The sequence below is a fragment of the Limanda limanda genome, chromosome 16 (assembly GCF_963576545.1).
Source record: "Limanda limanda chromosome 16, fLimLim1.1, whole genome shotgun sequence".
In the NCBI taxonomy this organism is placed as follows: domain Eukaryota; kingdom Metazoa; phylum Chordata; class Actinopteri; order Pleuronectiformes; family Pleuronectidae; genus Limanda; species Limanda limanda.
Window position 1 is genome coordinate 3,620,902 of NC_083651.1, and position 19,834 is coordinate 3,640,735.

The 19,834-nt window shown below is 42.3% G+C and overlaps 1 protein-coding gene across 3 annotated transcripts; it reads left to right on the plus strand.

The window, feature by feature from the left end:
* Positions 1-1,570: 1,570 nt before the first annotated feature.
* Positions 1,571-19,394, plus strand: pcbp3 (poly(rC) binding protein 3). Of its 3 annotated transcripts, XM_061088680.1 has the most exons (13): positions 1,571-1,583; positions 5,361-5,419; positions 8,344-8,367; positions 8,660-8,692; positions 8,862-8,978; positions 9,832-9,963; positions 10,681-10,809; positions 12,617-12,691; positions 14,206-14,247; positions 15,921-15,996; positions 16,612-16,664; positions 16,987-17,156; positions 19,358-19,394. In XM_061088680.1, the coding sequence occupies exons 1-13, from the start codon at positions 1,571-1,573 to the stop codon at positions 19,392-19,394; spliced, it is 960 nt and encodes a 319-aa protein (XP_060944663.1). The 3 variants fall into 3 exon arrangements, with proteins under 3 accessions (XP_060944663.1, XP_060944661.1, XP_060944662.1); XM_061088678.1 differs by lacking the exon at positions 1,571-1,583 and having other exon boundaries at positions 5,345-5,419; positions 15,918-15,996; XM_061088679.1 differs by lacking the exon at positions 1,571-1,583 and having other exon boundaries at positions 5,345-5,419.
* The last annotated feature ends 440 nt before the right edge of the window (positions 19,395-19,834 follow it).

Sequence of the window (19,834 nt, forward strand, 5' to 3'; positions counted from 1 at the left end):
TTTGATTCCATTTTGCCAACCTCTGGTCAGCAGCTGAAAGGGGCGGTCAACTGTTTGGAAACCGTGAAAGGTAAAAACTGTGTGAATAATTACAGATAGGGCCAAAAATGTGTGTTAAAGTTGTGTGGGTCAGAGGTTTATGATTGTCGGTCAATGGTAAACGTTATAATATCTGATTGCAGGGCCTGTCTGTCCGTCAAGGATTTATGTGTGCATGTATTTTGACAACAACTTTCACAGTGAATCTTCCTGATTAGATGAGAAGTTCATGTTTATTATAGAATTAGGGATTCCTGATTAGTAACAGAAATCAGAGGCTTTGTTGTTGCGCTGTTGTGCATCTGTGTCTTGATTTTACATTATCTCGGTTGTGTTGCTGCTATTATATCCTTGAGTTTTCAAGTGTTCGGGTGTGTGCTGCGAATCTGAAGCATCTCTATTTATACAATAACAGAGAAAACCCCTTCACCCGTACGCTCTGTCTAAACCAGTATCTAACGAGTTGGAGGGATAGATGGTTAGTTCACGATTAAGCATTACGATTGAGATCTTTTCAACGAGTCAGACTGAAGACAAAGGGGAACTGTTAGCCGGCATGACTTATTACCGCTCACACACACACAAGCAAAGAAATTGTTAGCTCTCTAAGCTAATGCTAGTTGGCAGTGGAACAATACAAAGGGGTCTTGAGCTTGGGATTCAACCAGGCCGACTGATCGGAGATGACATGTCTGCATGCGCTTCAGGGGCGGGTCTGGCAGGGCGGCCGTTAACAACAAACCCCTCTGCATGTTTATCTATGGATATATTCACCCTTTCCTCTGTCTGCAAGAACCCATTTCCACCAAATGAATGTTATCAGCTTGGAGACCATTTTGAAACGCTGGAAAATGTTGACAGCGCTAATAGGCCACGCTGGCTTGGAGGTGAAGATAAACCCAAACAGAGGGATGACTCCTTGTTCAAGGCTATTATCTCCAAGATGTTCTCGGCAAGTAAATTCCCTTAATTGGTCCTTGGTGCTATATTTAGAAACACGGCTTCCAATTAGGTGCTCGCTAAAATTCTTTGTGTCACTTATCATCTGCGGAAATAAAAAGTAAAAGGCTTCAGGAGATGAGATTCTCAGAGGATTGTGTGATTTGAGACAACATCCAGGAAGAGGCACTTTGCTCTGAGTGCAGAGGAAGTCTTTCTCATGAGCAGAGGTATTAGTTTGTTTAAAGATAAAATGGAGGATGTTGAATACGTTTCAACTGAATTCCACGTGTTTTGAAAGCAGATATATTCACAGTATAGATATACAGAAATAGATGTAAATACATTAGAGGTGACATCCTATTTGTTCTTGAGTCTGTTATTTTTATAAACTGTGAATAATCTAATCACGTATGTCAATTTGACAGGCAAGCTGTCATCACTAAGACAACAGTCAATTTACTTCTTGGAATTGTGTAGATTTATTTATTGCTGTTACTGGGGAACATCCAGTTAGCTGTATGCTGCTGCACCTTCATGTCAAAGGATAATTGCATCCCTAAAGCACTGGTTGTCCTTGGAAACACCATGAATGGATACTGGGAGTGATGAATTAGACATTCAACACCTCCTCTGAACATTATATATGTAAATATGATATATATTGATATCTGTATATAAGGTTTACCTTTCAAATGATATTCACAGCGACATATTAAAGGTGATTTGTTATGGATATTGCAAAAGAAAGAAGGGTTGACCTTGATATATACATGTAACACAAACAGAGATCATTTAAATAAAGTAAAGAAGGTCAGTGAAGGTGAGCAGACTGGTTGCATACAGAGTTTCATCACACCATTAATGATCTTTTCCAAACAAATAAGTTGATCTTGTTATCGCACCTCCACCCACTCAATATTCCTAATGCACTGATAATTGCTCTCTGCTATGATTCACCCTGTTCTGTGGTTTATAAATAAACGAACGAGAACACTGCAACATCAATTAGAGAGAATCACTGTTGTCCTGATGATCCTCTGTTGGAAGTGCCAGTTGTCTCACAGCTGTCAAACCCCCAAAGCACCTGCTTCACATGACAAATTGAGATAACGACACAGACATTCGGTGACATTTACTCTTTAAAGCTTCCGATGTGTCTCGCTGAAGCCATTTCTGTCGAGAGGAAACAAATTAACTACAAATAGGAAGCCAGTGCCTGGTCCATCCGGAGCATTAGAGCAATAAGTGTGACGATTTAAACAATGTGTTCGATATCTTTATTCTCAAAGACATTCTAATTTGTCTGTCGTACAACATATTGTTTGTGTGTACTGAGTTGAGCCTCACTGAACTTTGAATAAACAGGTGAACAGTTCTCTGTGCAGCATCGGGGGGGCAGCTTCAGGGTTCTGTGGACTGAGAGAATACGGCAACCGGCTTCACCACAGGCCGAGCAAACCGCCCTTTCCCAACAGGCAGGTTAGGGTTAGTCTGGTGGCAGTTAGCCTAGCTTAGCATAAATAACAGCAACACACGCTTTGTCTAATTGAAACAACACATCTGCCAGCATCTCTAAAGCTGCATAAATCAACACATTATCTCAACTGTTTAATTTGTATAAAATGTAAAAATGCCTGGTTCTAGTTTAACAGGGGAAAATGGGCCCGACTGTTTCTTGGCTGGTTGCAGAAACTTTCTTGTTGTTGTCTCTGAGGCTGCCAGGCAACCAGTGGAGATGCCAGGAAGCTACCTGCTCTCCAATAAATAATGAACTGCAATAACGCTCAAAGGGCTCAGGCAGTTTACATTCATATTCATTATGAAGCACCATCAGGGCTGCTGCTGATCAGTCCCAGGTTCATTATGTAGCTGGATAACAAGCCCGATCACCCAGAAGAACAAGGAGTCATCGTGTGTTGGCCCAAACAGAGACCTCATCATGGAGTCGGTCTGGGATCATAGAAAGAGACAGAGGACTCCATATTGAAAAGGAATGAAGACCAGAAAGGTCCAACCCCCGAACCAGCACCAGACGACAACAAGCAGTAGTATACTACAATTTATAATTCAATCAGATGAAAGAAACAAAGCTTCAGACTTTGCAATTTGATTTTCCCCAGTGGGAGAAGAGTTGTTTTCAGGACGGTCTGCTGCAGCAAAAAAATATAGTGAACAAAGATTTATAAATAAAACAAAGACAACAGTGTAAAAAAGGAGGATAAACATAGTTTTTGTGTTTTTTATTCAGCATAGGTTTGAGACACTGAGGCACATTTTCTGGGGGTTGGATAGATGTGATAAAGGTGTAAAGTACTTTTCAAAACAATCTCATTGCAAATCTGGATCCATAAATGTTACTCTCAGAGCACTCTCCCACTACACAATCATAAAATGAATAGGTTATAGCATATTTATCCTCTGAGGGATTTGGCTAAAACAACGACATTATGACAGTTGCAAGCCGACCCTGTTCTTCTTAAAAGAGACTTGAGTGACAATTGTGGATATAGTTTGTGAAGTGACCTACAGGCCTGTGAGATCTGAGATGCCCACAGAAGCACAGCACATCAAACCAGGCACTCCTAATCTGGTTTGAATTCACTGTCCAGGAGAACAAACAGAAGGAATATCAGGAATATTTTAAATATGTCCTTGCGTCCCTCCGGACCCCGCTGTGCATTCTAATACTCTCTTGTCCTTTTTTGTCTGATGTAAGGTTTAGGAGATAAGGTGTACATGTAAAGTGGGTTTAGTCGTATCCTGGATCATAGCAGGAGTCATATCCTGGATCATAGCAGGAGTCATATCCTGGATCATAGCAGGAGTCATATCCTGGATCATAGCAGGAGACACTGGAGAAGTTATATCATCCGTCCAAAGTTGTGACAGCGCAGAAGGAGTTGATGCTAAAATTGTGATGTGTTGATGTATATATAATAGAGTATGAATTAGGTTGTGAGTCTATCAGCCCATGATTTAAGACTCAGTGTCTATTGACCCAGCGTCGGTGCATAAGCTGTTCCAAACAGTAGATGACCTTGGATTTGATGTGCTTGCAGAGGAGGACTGATCCACATGAGGCCATTAAAGTCACCAGACAGGAATACCAAGCTCCAGCAGTAGTGATTAAACATTAAAACTGTTTGTGATCTTACGAGGGACAAGTCACACACTTCAGGAATATGTCGTTTAAGCATCGATCCTCTTTCCTCATGTTAGAAAACAAAGGATTAGCTGCAGCTCTTTAATTCTGTGAATGGGGAGAGAAAAAACATTATCATTCTACTATTTAATGCATTTTGCTGCTTAAAGTGGAACTGATGAATAAAAGCTATTCACAGCATAATTTTTTAATCGTCCTACTTTTACTTTTAGAGCTAGGAGTGATTGTGCAGAACAAAGCTTTATGAGCTGGGGCTAACTAACCAGGTGACAGTGAAGAGTCAGGTTGTTTTAGCTCTGGCAGATTTGCTCCTTGTCTTCAATTGAAAAGCAAAACAATTGGTTGACTTTGTAAAAATACCATAGTGAGATGAATCTTATTAAACTTGGGTATTTCCAGATTTTCTCTGCACATTTATGCATCATTTCCAGTGTTTAAGTTTTCACCCAAACGTTTGTCTGGAGTATCGGCTGCAGCGTTAGACATGGAGACCTGTAAGGTTCCTAAAGTACAAGTGAAAACAAAGTTTTTTGGTATGTAAGCATTTCTCCAAGAGATAATGAGCAGCAGGCCCCAATTAAAGACCCAGCCCTCAAAATCCTCCAAAGCCTCATTTGGTTTTAATAGTAATATAAAGTAAAATGAGAAACTAACCAGTTTGTGTGTGTCACAGTTTTAATATGAACACGTGATCCCTTAATTATTGATACAATTATAATAAACAGGAAACCAGTGCTCTGTAGTGGGGGCAGGGGATTCAAGTAAATCATCCAAACTTTTATATAAGCCACAAATGTGAAGAGTAATAAAGCGAATTCAGTGTCATTTTATGAAAAAGACATTCACTCTATTGTAGATAAACCAGGTAGGATGAACCCAAAGTTTTCTAACTTCACTCTGCTCCATAGACTGTTTATAAAAAGCTCTGCACACAACGTCCAGCACACAAACAATAAAAAGAGAAAGTGTATTGCAGAACTGTTTGAGGAAGACTCACAAGGAATAATTCTGAAGTAGCTAACGCAGACAAAGAGAACAGCCCGTTCCAAACAGACAGGTTTGTTTATATGTGTAAACCAAATAGTGTAAAAGTTGTTTCTCTTGTGTTTGGCAGGTGACCGGCCGGCTGGAACACCACCCTCCTCCTTCTCCTTCTGAGGACATCCCATTCCAGGACCCCTGTCATACGTCCCCCCCAGCATGGAGCCCACCAAAGTCCAGTCCGAGGGTGGCCTCAATGTCACCCTCACCATCCGCCTCCTCATGCATGGAAAGGTGAGCAGGCACCGAGTGTCACACCGGCGGTGGAGAAGGATGAGAAATAGCATATTGCAGGTTTCTTTAAGTTATTTATGATATTGGGAACGACAAGTTGGGCTTGCCTGGAATAAAACATGACACCTTTGGTGTTTCGGATGAAGGTGCTGGCTCAGCGGCTGCCAGTGAAGTTTAAAGCTTCCTAAGCTTTTATACTGTACAGGTTGTGTGCGATTTTACAGACTTGGCACATCTGTATTCAGCTTTATTCTGCCACATTTCCAGCTATGTGGTTGCATCGGCTGCTGAAAAAGGGTTTGGAAATATAAACTCCACATCAGGACTTTGAGAGTGACGAGCTCTTACTGCTGTGTTTCTCTTCTTTCCACTGCTCGGTGTGTTCCTGTCATACTTTAGTGGTTTTATTCCACATTTCCCAGGGTGGAGGTTGTAAACCCTAAGTGGGCACCAGCATCTTGTTTGTGTGTTTTTTTTCTTTCCAGGCAGTTACGAGTAGCATGCTCTCTCCCTGTTCTAAACCCCCGAACCCTTTAAGAGGTCATCAGAGTTGGTGTGTGAGTGTTGGCCTGTTTGTGTACGTTCAGTCATGCTTGGTTAATGTGGCTCTTGCTTTCTTGCTGGTGCTAAAACTGCAGTGCGCTATTTTTCAAACAACCGGAAGCTACAGGCAACTATCATCAGAACAAGTCTGTGGAGTATTTTAAATGGCAAAGTGCTGTAGGTGTGTAATAAACTGAGGGTTGAAGGTCTCCTGGCGCTTAGACAGTTGGAAAACCAACACTTACACATCTCCACTGAGTCGGGCATTCTGCAGCTCAGTGATCAAACTTCTGAATGGCTGCTCGTGCAGAACCTCCAGACTCTGGTGACCAGGTGATAGTTTGAATAACCCTGCAGCCGGACCAGCCCACACCGACGCCAGAACCTGACCGGAGGTGGCATGCGACTGCCACAGGAGGGGGGGATTTGGCAGCAAGACCCATATCTGTCTTCCACGGATGTAGAAGGGCCAGTTCCCTACACTTAGTGGCAATGGGGTGGGCTGGGTTAGGTTATTGGAGCATTTTCAGCAAGGTCTGTTGAGTGCAGGTTCTCTGCCAGCACCATTTCTTCACCCCTCACCACAATGACCCAAACTAACCATAGACTGCTCCACAAACATGTTTTCACCAGATTCACCCAATGTGCACTTTCCATTCCTCCACACTTAAGTTTTGTTGTCAAGGACGTCTGAATGACTTTGTGTTGAATTCACTCGTGTGTCCTTGAAGGTTGCATATGTGGTTTGATGGATGTTTCTCCACTGCTCCTGAATTTATATGAGCAGATTAGCACGGGACTTTCTGTATAGACACCTGGAGGGTTTCCAGTTATTCACAGTTATGATTATTGTATAATTTTACCGTTGTTGTACTATTTTGAAGTTAAAGTGTATCGGATTTGATCTTATTTATATTATAGTGTATTAATATTTTTGCACAGCCCTATAACTTGCTATTTACACAAGCCTGCATTGGAAAAACAGAAGGATAAGTGCTTCTGCCTTGGCCCGTGCCTCCATGAAATCAACCCCTGTGTCGTCCAAGAACAGAAAATGGCTCTAAACTGCCAGATTAGACGTTGCATGAATACTGGCGGCTTATCTATTTGTCACATGAAACCACATAATAGTGTTTGGATGAGATGAAGGTCCAGAATGTGTGTTGAGGATCTGGCCAGGACCATCAGAGTGACTGCTGAGGGCCAACAGTTAACCATAGAGGTGGAGGAGGGGTGGATGATAAGGGACGGAGGGTAGAACACATTGTGTTTGCCTTAGCGCTGAATAAGAAGATGGTTTCCAGTCTCAGGACGATTTCAACATGACAATGATCCAAGACACACCAGGTCCGACACAAAGAGGAAAGGAATGAAAACCATGATCTCGCCTTGACTTCAATTAATCCAATAGAGCACCTTTGTATTTTAAAGTAGAAGTTAGATCAGTAAAAAGCCTCCAGCACAAAGGAATGTATCGTGAAGCAAAGCATCTCTCCGGTGTCATTACTGCCCGGGAGGATCAAATCTGTCGCCCGGTATGGAATCATGGATTCTCCCTAATGAAAGGTGCACTGGCTTTGGCTGCAGCTGGTTCTTAAATATCTGTTTTACTGGTTTCACTGTAGCGCTGACTGTGTTGTTTTCCCAGGGGCGAGTTTAGAGCATTACTTCAGCAGTAGACTGTGCATGTGATTGATGGTGTTCTTGTCAGACGCCTCATTGTTTAAGAGCTGGAATAGCTGTTGTAATGAAGTTGCTGAATGCACAGAAAGAGACAGCGTGTAATTTGTGAGTGACTGACTCACACAGTCGCTTGCTGTAATAGAATAAAATAAATCCTGGCAGATTAAATGGCTGAAGAAAGCAGATGTTGAGTCAGTTCAAAATCCCACCGGCAATTTGATTAAATTTCAATTTGAAATAACTCTTAAACGATATTTGAAGACATCAACAGAGTATTTCTACTGGTTGACTTTTACGCAGTGCTTAATAGATACAGATGGATGGTGGTAAAAAAAAAAACTGGCTCTGCACAACAAGCATTCTGCAGCTTAGACATCACACTGATGCAACCTTCACAGTCACTGAGGAGACGTCTGGAAGTTTGGACGCTGGCAGCCAGCTCCGCCTGCCCCTGTGCTCTCTGCCCACTGGGCCACACCAACCTCATGAAGAGCGATTACATGCATATGAAGGAGTGCAGCCCCCTGGACGCCCCCCCCCGACGCCCCAGTGTTGCCGTGTGTCCTCTGCACCACCTTGCACTCTGACACCTTGTCCCTGGGAAAACAACACCAAGCAGCGCTAATACTGCACATTTATCCAGAGGATTCATTGCTGCTGACTCACGATTGTTTTCTCTTTTCTGTGTTTTATTGCAGGAGGTGGGAAGTATAATAGGAAAGGTATGTATTTTTATTACACGTGTTTATGCCAGTATTCATTCTCAAAGTGCGGTCACACCAAACGTGAAGTGAATTGTTTTGACAATGAGATTGCACGCATTTTGTTTCGAGGCACGGTCACACATTCACAGGCGATTATTCACAGGTTGTGTTTACTCGCTTTTCTCCCAATTATCCTGCAGGAGCTTCTGAGATTAACGCAATGTGAAAATTCCATTCACGTTTGGTGTGAACGCAGCTTCAGGAAAACAACAGCACACGTCATAAAATGCTTGTCTTCTTTGTTTTCCAGAAAGGGGAAACAGTGAAAAAGATGCGAGAGGAGGTGAGAAGCATCATTTTAACAATCAGCCAACACAAAAATCTTGAAATAAATGAGGCTTGTGGCTTTCGCTTAATTAGAAATGAATAAACAATGCAAACTTGGACAAGATACACTCCGGGGTTAAGATCTCACATCGACCTCTGTATATTGGCTCCATACTTTTTTCCAGAGCGGAGCACGGATCAATATTTCCGAGGGAAACTGTCCAGAGAGGATTGTGACCATCACTGGACCAACAGACACCATCTTCAAGGCTTTTGCCATGATTGCCTACAAATTTGAGGAGGTTTGATACGACACTTTTGTTTATCGTGTAAAATATGCAGTCTTTTGCGTTTACTCTGACAAATTGACTTCTGGGCTCATTAGGCGCATGAACTCCAGCAGGAGCTCAAATCCCTTTTCCCCTCTTCATGTACCTACTCTCCTCTGCCGGGCTCCATTTGTGTTCATTTGTCTTTATTTTCCCACAGGCTTTGCTGTCTCAATTTGAAACAGCAGACACAGAGATCAGTCTGTGTTCTTTCAGACCACCTCAGCTTGTAAACATTTTCCATTCTACACATATAAAGTAAATCTCCTGCTTTACATGCCGGGACTAAAACAGGCCAACACGATGCCATAGTTTAGAAAAGTAGCATATACAGAAATAAAGAAACCAAAGTAGCATCATCAATTAAAAAACTAAACAATTAAACCATCCTGACGATTTAGAAGCATTGGTAACCAACTTATAACATTTCTGCATTTTAAACATTACATATAGAATAGTCTCAAATCATAACGAGTGCAAAACAGCAGAAAATGTGATTGGTTTTAAAACTCCCAGCTTCAAGGCGCCAGTGAGAGGATTCCTGTTCTCTGCTGCGCAAGTACAGACTTCGGAATCACTTGCTTGTAATAAACGTGAAATCGTCTCCTCCTCTGATCCTGTCTCATCTAATTGACGTCCTCAGCCGCTGTGGATTGAACTTAGAGAACAGACCCAGCGCTCTGTCCTCTGTGACCTGTGGGAAATCTGCTCTGCCTGAACCAGGCCGCTCGCTGCTGTCACAGAAACCTCAACGCTCATTTCAGGCTCAGTGAGAGAAAAGGTTACCCTTGCAATTTAATACAAAATATATGTTCTCGTTTTCTAGGACATAATCAATTCCATGAGCAACAGCCCAGCAACCAGCAAGCCCCCCGTCACCTTGAGGCTCGTTGTGCCAGCCAGCCAGTGTGGCTCCCTCATAGGGAAAGGAGGCTCCAAGATAAAAGAAATGAGAGAGGTATGATATGCATTCTGTATTTCATGGATAACCTAAACATTTGTGCTGATATTGTGGTGGTCATTTCAAATGAATCGTCTTTTAAACTGTAGCTGGTCAGTCACAATAGCTGAGTCGGTGTCAGCGATAGAGAGCGAGAGAGAGAGAGATATGAGTCAGTGTGTGTGTGTGTGTGTGTGTGTGTGTGTGTGTGTGTGTGTGTGTGTGTGCGTATGCATCCGTACCCAAGGGCACAATATTACCTTTCCCTCAAGTTCTGGGACTATCATACACAATTTGTTTATAGTAATCAACTTTTTTGGAAGTCAACTTTACTGGATTTGTTTTAATTACTTCATGCAGTATCTTTTAATTTGACAAATTAATATCCACAGTAATTTATCGCTTTGTTTTTGCGCCCGCTCAAGTTTTTAACTGTGGGAGATGATTTGGGGCTAAAAGCAGAGGCGTGTTCCCGCTGCTCCCAGGTGCACCGTCACTCACAGGTTATTTATCGTGGTGTTCTTTCAAGGGTGTTGATAAAGGGGAAGAGTTTCTCATCCAGCCTGCACCAGGAGGAGACGGTCGAACGAGGCCTGATCGGCACATGGAGAACTGTTTGGTTGTCAGTGTGTGGAAGTGAGTGCCTGCAGAAGGGCACTTCGGAGTCCTCAGAGCTCTGCAGTGTATGAATTCAATTTCCTGTCAAGTTTCTCAAAGTGCCGTCATCTGCTCCAGTCCACAGGAGCCCAGGTCCAGGTGGCAGGGGACATGCTGCCCAACTCCACAGAACGTGCTGTGACAATCTCCGGGACCCCAGAAGCCATCATCCAGTGTGTCAAACAAATCTGTGTGGTGATGCTGGAGGTAGAGTGTGTTTGACTTGTAGTGACAATGATACTAAGATTCTAAGTTCTGTTATTCTTATAGAGAATTTTGCCAATGAAATCATTCCCCTATGCACCTTAAGTGATACCATGCACTACTTGTGGCCATATAAATATATTTTCTCAGGTTTTTTTAGGTTTCTGAATTGGTTTCCATGAGAATAAAGAGAGTTCAGCATGTCCGTGACCGTATTGAGACCTGTTATTAACACCCACAGGTGGACAGCTCTATGAAATGTGTGAACAGACCCAAGACACATTTAAGAATCATTTAAAATCTGCTCATTCAGACAGAGTGGATCGAGATGGTTTTTAATACTAGATCTGAGCAGGGCCAAGGCCAGATATCACCGGTTGTCCATACTCAACTCAACAAATGTCTACTTATGTAATAGAGGCATTTTGCACAGTTACTGGAAAGCAACTCAAATCAGTAGAGGAAGCTATTGATAACACATTTGGCAATTTTGTGTTTCAAACTATTCAACAGAACTGTGAGGAAAACCAGAGTTTTGTTTGTGCCGCATGAATATCTGTCTCCTCGTATTGAATTTGAAATGCATACTGCACATAAGTGGCTACTCCTCCCACTTCAGGACAGCAGCTGTGGAGGAAATCTGATTAAGCCCTCTCCACTGTCTTGAGCAGCACACTTTCTGCAGCACAGCATGAATCAATAACTCTGTGTTATCATAGTAAGCCTGCGCACAGGAAACTCCTCGGCTTCCTCTCTGAAAACCAGCTCCCTGCTGTCTGAGAGTAACAAGAGGATTCATTTGCAAAAGAAAATAGGGACATGGAGATGCATTTAATCTGTGAATCTTGTTTCACTCATACGAACCCGTTTTCTTTTCTGTTCTCCACGACTAGAAGTGAAACAGTATTTCTAAAGAAGAGTTTGGGGAAATGGCTAATTAGCTTTGTTGTACAGAATAAGATGAGAAGATCAAACACACGAAATATGAAGAATCTTTGCTTAACTTAGCATAAAGACCAGAAACAGAGTTAACCTGTCAAACTCCAGCTCCTACCACCACCTCTCAACCTCAGTGATCAGTATTTCTCCATTTGTTTCATAGAAAAGTGAACTTAACCCTTGACCCCTCAATCAGTCCGTCAGTAAAAACCTTTTTCACACCACAATTAGCCAGTATTCGCAGGTTTCTGTGTTTTTGTTGTCCTCCGGTTGACGTCACAAACCCACTAACAACTGTGGCGCTCTCTCACCTTGCTGTCTTGCCAATTAGCACATCCATGTGGGTGTCTTGTTTTCTTCACCACCGATGGAAGCTGGAGGGGATTAAAACCCTGGAGAGGCCGATTGACCTTGAAGGGAATGCAAACTGAATCAATCCCCTTCGAGTTAAAAGCCTGATATCAGTGGGTTTTTTGACCAGTGGGAAAGGGTCTCGGATTAAGACACTAATAGGCTCAAACCCCTCCCTTAATAAAGTCAAGACCCATGACCATGTGAGAGCTAGAGTTTCTTTCCGAATCCAGCCCTTCATAATGGGCGGATTGATCTGGGACAGACTCTCACATGTGACCTTTTACCTTTCTATCTGTACCAAAAAGCTGTTCATTCACTTTTTCTACTGGCAGAAGCGACAGGAATTGAGAGTGTTATCAATCTTTTCATCAAGCAAAATCTGTTACCTTAAGGCTAGCTGTATCCCCCTGTTTCTAGTCTTTAAGCTAAGCTAAGCTAACATGTTAAGTGTACATATAGTAGAAAAGCATTTGTATTTCTTGTACTCTACTTCTTCCTTCTCCTCTCTTTTTCCTAGTCCCCACCAAAAGGTGCCACCATCCCGTATCGCCCAAAGCCGGCCTCCACCCCAGTCATTTTTTCGGGTGGTCAGGTAAGAGCTGAGCTGGCTTTAGCTCATTAGTTTGTGCCTACGGCCAATCTGAGACTTTTACTGCAGCATCAGCCACTGACTGCTTCTGCATGTCTGTTGACTTTCATATGCACACGTTTATACTGCCACAGCCCTTTAAGAAGTAAGTTTGGGGAAACTAACGGGGGCAGAGAGCTCTGTTCCTGTAAGCACCATAAAATGGGAAGAACAGGAAACTAACTAATGTTGAGTCATTAGTTCTCATTATGGTTCCTTTGGAAACAGCAGTTTGTTTGTATAATGTCAAACTCTTGACTATTATTTATCGACTTGAATTTATGAAAAGATGAACAGAAGATGAAGCTATAAATTACCAAGAAGCAGTGGGGACACTTAATATACAGTTTGAGTGATGGGTGTTAATATAATGTAAGAACATACATTCACTGAGCATTCTATAAGAAACACCATAAAAATAGAGTTTAGTGCCCTGTGTATCTTTCCAAACAGCCCCAGGTGCTTGTGGCAGTGGTTCTACAGGATGTTGGACACATTCTGCTCCATGTCGACGTTATTGTTTCACTTAATTTTCTGCTGATGTGTCAGCTGCACATTCCTGCTGCCAGTGACTTGAAAAAGAGCCAAGAAAACACTCCTATCATTACACCACCATCAGCAGCCTGGGCTGTTGACACAAGGTAGGTCTGGTCCATGGTTAGATGCCGTTGACCTGCTGCTGATGCCAGATTCTGACTCCACCATCTGCAGCCTCAGCAGAAATCCTGATCGATCAAACCTGGCTGTGTTTAGTTGTGATGAGTCTGTGTCCACTGTAGCCTCAGAGGTCTGCAGCTGTTGTAGACCATCCACCTCAAAGTTGGTCTTCATTGTGAGATGGTTCTCTGCTCAACGTAGTTGTGAGTAGTTGTTCTCTGGTTTAGCAAAGCTTTTCTGTCTTGTTTTCTGCAGCAGTGCTGGTAACTTCAGGTTTTTCTATTCAGTTCTCTCTGAATAGACTCAGGGTTGATGCCACATGATTGAATGAGCAGGTGTACAGGTGTTCCTATTAAAGTGCTCAGTGAGTGAATGTAATCTTGCTTGCCAGTCATTAAAGTTGTCATTTTTGACTTGAATGTACATGGAATTACTACGCTTGACATTTGTTGACAAATCACAAGCTGTTCTACACTATGGCACTGCTCTGAATATGGCAATGATAAGTAAACCTATGATTAAGTAGAGACCCTGAGCTCTGATGGAATGAATGCTCAGAAAATAAAGTGAAAACACTTTGTATATACACGGTATAGAACTTTATCAATCAGGTCTCATTGATGCTTCAAGCACATGAGGACAGTTATGACAGCTATGTGCTTTCTGCAATTGTTATTTAAGCCCAAAGTGTAAATGGGGTTCGTATAAGAATGTACAAATTAAGGATTACATGCTGATTTATTCTACATTTGATGTTATTTTCCTCTTAATTGATGTAAGATGCTAAAAATGTCTCATTTCTTATATTTTCATATTTCCAGGCCTACACAATTCAGGGACAGTACGCCATACCACACCCAGATGTGAGTTCTATAGTCTCTTCTTAATTTGTTCAAATGATGATTTCTGTATTTAAGAGTTTTGTCTCAGTGGAATCCAGTTTGGCTGTTTACAATATTCTGAAAGGGGTTAGCAGAAAAAGTCAGGGTGACATCACTGTTCACATAATCTTGTAAATAAGCCAAGCTATCCCTCCAAGCTAATGTGTGATAACTGGGCTAATGATGGATCGGATGGATGGGCCGATCCTTAACCTTGAGAGGCTGCATTTGAAGACCGATTCTGTCCCAGAGGCGCGACTACTTCCCAATTCGAAGGTCGACAAATGTTTCCACGGATGTATCCAGCTTCTAAACCCAACATATGCCATGATTCATTGCAAACTGTTTTCAAAAAGGTAATAGCGTCAGGAAGAGAGGCAAGAACGTATAACAATTTTAAAAAATCATCTTTTCAGCGCTTTTAATCAACCAAAGAACCTTTTTTCTGTTGCAAGGCAATGAATGTAAGGGCAAGACAAAATGTTGATGCAATAGGAAGAACTAGCCCATCTAATTCTAATTTGGCCGACGCAGTCTACGCGGCCGATGAAGGACGCAGCCGACAAAGGCTCCTGAATTGAGACGAAGCTTATGTTCATGAAGTGTCTCTCACACTGAGTCCAAGTCTGCTGCTTGTACGCCTCAAGGGGACCAAGCGTCTTGACTCAACTTGAAGAATTTCAGTCCAATGTGGAGTCTTCGACTTTCAGGGAGCAGCCATGAGATGTAAAAATAAAAATGGTAGATAGCATTTAGATACATGGACAAACCAGCTTTTTGGAAGTTATTTAAAGGCAAGTCATACATCATGACTTCTTAAATTGCCGTCCATATAGTTGGAGGTTGGTCTGCAGCTCAGCCGCTGGACAGAGCTCCCACCAGACCTGGTTGACAACAAGCAGTAACTTCTGCTAACACTTATAAAGCCAAAGTCACTAATGGCACTTGATGACAACACTTCTTTAATTTACGTTGGACCTTCTACTCTCCATTAATAATCTGCCTTCATCTGTCCTTGTCGTCCGGGCTCTCAGGAGCTATCCTGTGTCAGATCCACTAATACAGCGCCGGGCAGTGATTGATGCCGGTGCAGGCGGTGGCTGACGGTACGATCGCTCAAGTACAGACTTGACAGTCTCTTCCACCCTCATTAAAACTCCTCTTAAAAGGAGAAGGAGACTTGAACGTATCCGTCTTCCCACGTTCATGATGGAAATGATACACAGCGGGGGGGTGGACAGTGCGTGACCGGACCTGATATGAGTTTTGACTTCCAACTAGAGACAGATCGTAATCAAGTGGGTGAATTGGAATGAAATCCTGCATTTGGTGAATGCGAAGCTGTCTCTCTCCATTTTGTTAAATGAAAAATGACATCAGAGCCTGAGACAGTGACGTAGGGAGATCGGTAAAAACATAAATAAGAGAGAGAATCAAAATTGCCTCGCACTTTGCAGCTCCATTACAGAAAATCTCCCTCTGTCCGAATCTCTTTCTCTCTTCCGTTTTTTGTCCCCCACCACCTCCCTGTTCCATGGCCTCTCCTTCTCCTCACCATGTCCTCACTCTCGGTTTTTTTGTTTGGCTTCATTTCTCGGTGTGACCTGTGTATCAGTAACCTCTTAGTTCTACTTTCCCTCCAAACCCTTCAGCAGTTGACCAAGCTCCACCAGTTGGCTATGCAGCAAACCCCCTTTACCCCTCTCGGACAGACCACCCCTGCTTTCCCTGGTACGTACCCACGAGGCCCTTTAGATACTTCCCTCTCTTTGCATCCAGAGAAACATTTTTCTTTCCCCCCCCTACCTTGCACCTTATCTCTCTTTTTGGCACAGCATGACATGCTCCCCGTGGATTTTCTCCTTCTTTGAATTTTCTTTCTTCCTCATGTGTATTTTCTCTCGGCTCTGTCTGATAAAATGCCGGTGAAAGGCAAAAACAAAGTGACACTGGGTTTCACTATTTAACAGCGTATTCAAGTCTGTATCATGTCCTGCGTGTGTATCTGTACGACCAATGGAGGATCTCATGAATAAACACAGTCATGTTTAATTCTTCTTTCACCACTTTCAGGCGTTTTCCTGTACGACCTGGAGCAAATAATCTATTCAATGAACAAGGGTCTTTTGTCACATCCCATCAACAGTTTGATATTTTTGGGGGAAATGCACTAAAACACTGATTTGGTTAGTTAAATTACAAGATTAATAAACACTCTATATGCACCTTCATCAAGACTTGTTTAGCCACATAGGTTTTCTATAAGGTAATATGTTATTTTCACACATATACATTCCTGGTGATGTGAAGATATATTTTTTGTTATTCCATTGCTCCTCCGCTCAGGTTTGGATGCCAATCCACCGGCAAGCACCCATGAACTCACCATTCCTAATGATGTGAGTAATGCTGGAAAGGTTATGGCTTATCAAATAAATGCAAAGGTTATTGAGAAGGGCAAATAGTAGTTTACATAATGTATGAATCTGTTCTTTCAAACGTGTTAACAATAGACATACAACACCAACAGTGATCTTTAGGATTTAAACTAAACCGAAACCATTTCATGACCTTTCCAATGTAGCTGTAGATTACATTATAAATGTGTGTGAACATAAATGTATAATGTGAATCATGTAAATTTCCCTGTATGTATGATGACATGGAGGTTTCCTCGCTTCCTGATCGAAGACCTTCTGTTTATCTTGTTTGTGCGTGCAGCTAATAGGCTGCATTATTGGACGCCAGGGAACCAAAATAAATGAGATTCGACAGATGTCCGGGGCGCAGATCAAAATTGCAAACGCCATGGAGGGCTCATCCGAGCGTCAGATCAGCATCACAGGGACTCCGGCTAACATTAGCCTGGCTCAGTATCTCATCAATGCAAGGTAACCTTTTAAAACTTAACTGCTGGACTCCGACTCTGTATAAAACATAAAAAGCAGCACCTGAATTAATGGGCTCAAGATAACTGCTGTCGGTGAAAGGAGAAAAAGTTTAGTTCCTGTTTTTCACAACCTCGACACTGAGTCGCCAGGAAAATGGTCCATATCTGTCAAGTCCTGACAAGCCACAGAAAAGTGTATGAATTATGGATTTCTTTCCTCGGTTGTTCTTTATCACTTTTGTCCCTTATTTCCAACCAAGTGAGGATATGAAAATGCATTAAGGTTTCTGCGAGCACACTTCTTCCACATAAGTGTCTCATGGGAGCGATGCCAACGAGTCAGAGCAGTCAGCTGAGTGTTTCAGCCGAACCTGCAGATTAGTTTATTGGATGATCACTGAATGAATCATCACAGATTCAATGCTTTGACGCAGTTTCTGGACAAATCGCTCATAATGTAATGAATTCTTAAAACACAAAATACTATAGGTCCTCAGCAGATGAAGCTAAGATCCCACAGTTAGTTTTCCACATAAGAACTTTGTGATATAAAAGATAATTGCATGTTCCTGAACAAATAAATTTAAATTTGCTTATTTTATATTATCTGTATACCTGTAAAATTCAGAGGGATGCAGTTTCCATGAAAAAATATATTTGCCGTGCTTCACTATCCCTGTTTTTCCTTTTCAATTCATCCACTGAAACCTCTTATTCATCCCCTGCAAAGAAAAATTATTTTATTATCCACAGTTCTGAGGAAACAGAGCCCACTGATGTCCACAGGCAACCTGCGCCTCAAAGTCAAATGTTATTTGCGATACCGCAGGGGAAGCCACATGCTCACCACTGAGACTTTCATGTCTTTCACCTCTTCAGGGGGATTTCACAAAGCAGTCCGCAGGAAAACTAATGGCTATTGCTTTCCCCACAATTCCGACGGCAGGTTCAGGGACGTGGCTGCCATGTGGAATGACCCCTCGTCCATGACACCATCCTGAAGTCACCACCCCCCCCCCACACATAAATCTGCTTCCCTTTTCAGAAGCTAACACCAAAACTGCAGCGTCGAAAATTAACCACAATGTGTTATCCCATAGAACTTCCCCCCATGTAGCCCCTTGGTTGTTTGTAACACGTTAGCATCAGTTTATGGAAGATCTGTAGTAACCGTCAGATTAACATGTGGCATTTGTTGATTATTGATGTAGCCAGTGTTTGGTTAAGAACCAGTTTGACATAATGGGAAGAAAAGTTATTTGCATTTTTTAAACCAATGCATAAAGTTAGGTCCGGGAGATGGTTAGCTTAGATTAGATTAGCATATTTAGAAGTAGGAAACTGACAATTTGACAAAACTCCTGTCAGAGGTTTGGCGCAAAACCCAACTGAAATTGTAAGTTGTTGTTTTTGCACATAAGCTTTTATGTGAATTTAACAAACAAACTTTAATCAGCAATAAATGAGTTTTGAAGATGCTTGTGGGCAGATTTAGTTAGCCGTAGACGGCTAGCTGTTTCCCCTTGTTTCCAGTCTTTGTGCTAAGCTAAGCTAAGCTAATCATATCCTTGCTTTATTGTACAGACATGAGAGTGGTGTTGATGTTTGAAAGAAAGCTAATAAGGGAACTTCCCAAAATGTCCAACTGTTCCTTTTTAAGTATTTATTTAGCATGCTTACTTCCAAGAAAAATATGGTATTTATTTATCTGTCATTGCTATATTACAATCATTTACCTATCCAGTCATGTTGTGTCATTGTATAGAAAATGAATTAGGAAAAAAAAAACGAAAATTACAACAACACAAAAAAAAGCTAAGAAAAAAGACGCAACGTGAACACGACTGCCACAGAGCGGCGCCCTCAGGAGGAGGAGGAGTGACATGACCTCTTTTTGTCAGGGACACAAAACCATTTCCACACTTTCAGGAGATTTCATGACACTTCCATGTGTTGTTTTGTTTATGTTCAGTTCACTGCATGGCTTCCAGGGGGCGCTGTGCTCTGCATGGTTATTTTACTCATTCTTCTAGACACCGAGAACTCTGTGAACGAGTTTGATGAAACGTATGCTGTCATAGAAAAGGCATAACTTTCACTTTGGAGCGAAAGTTCCTCTTTCACACTTGTTTTACTTTCTCTGTCTTACCCCTCCCTCCTTCCTTCCCGCCCCCCGCTCCCCCCCATCTCCCTCTGAACTAGGCTGACGTCTGAAGTCACTGGAATGGGCACACTCTAATTTCTACCCACACCCCCCCACACACATCCCCCAGTGCATCACATGACTTCTCACCCCGATATTTAAGTGACTTTTGAAATCGTATAGTTTCCAGTATTTCCAAGTAAAGACTCGTATCTGCACTGTTCCACCTGCTGTCTCTGTTTCTGAAAGGTCACTTTGATTTCTCACACGCTTTGTTTCACCTCATGGTTTTACATCACGTCACGTTATCACTCTGCCCTGCAGGCGCCTGAGAGTTTATGCAAAGATCGGTGTCACATTTGAAACCGAGGTTTTCCCTCCTCCATCACACCCTGACCAGACCAGTACAGAGATTCAACACAATTGGTCAACAAGCCACGATTTAACAGATATTTTATATTTCACGCTGATTTCACGAGTGATGAAATGGTTGTTTTACCGTGTGCCTGTGGACATTTGCCTGTTGGACTCTTGTG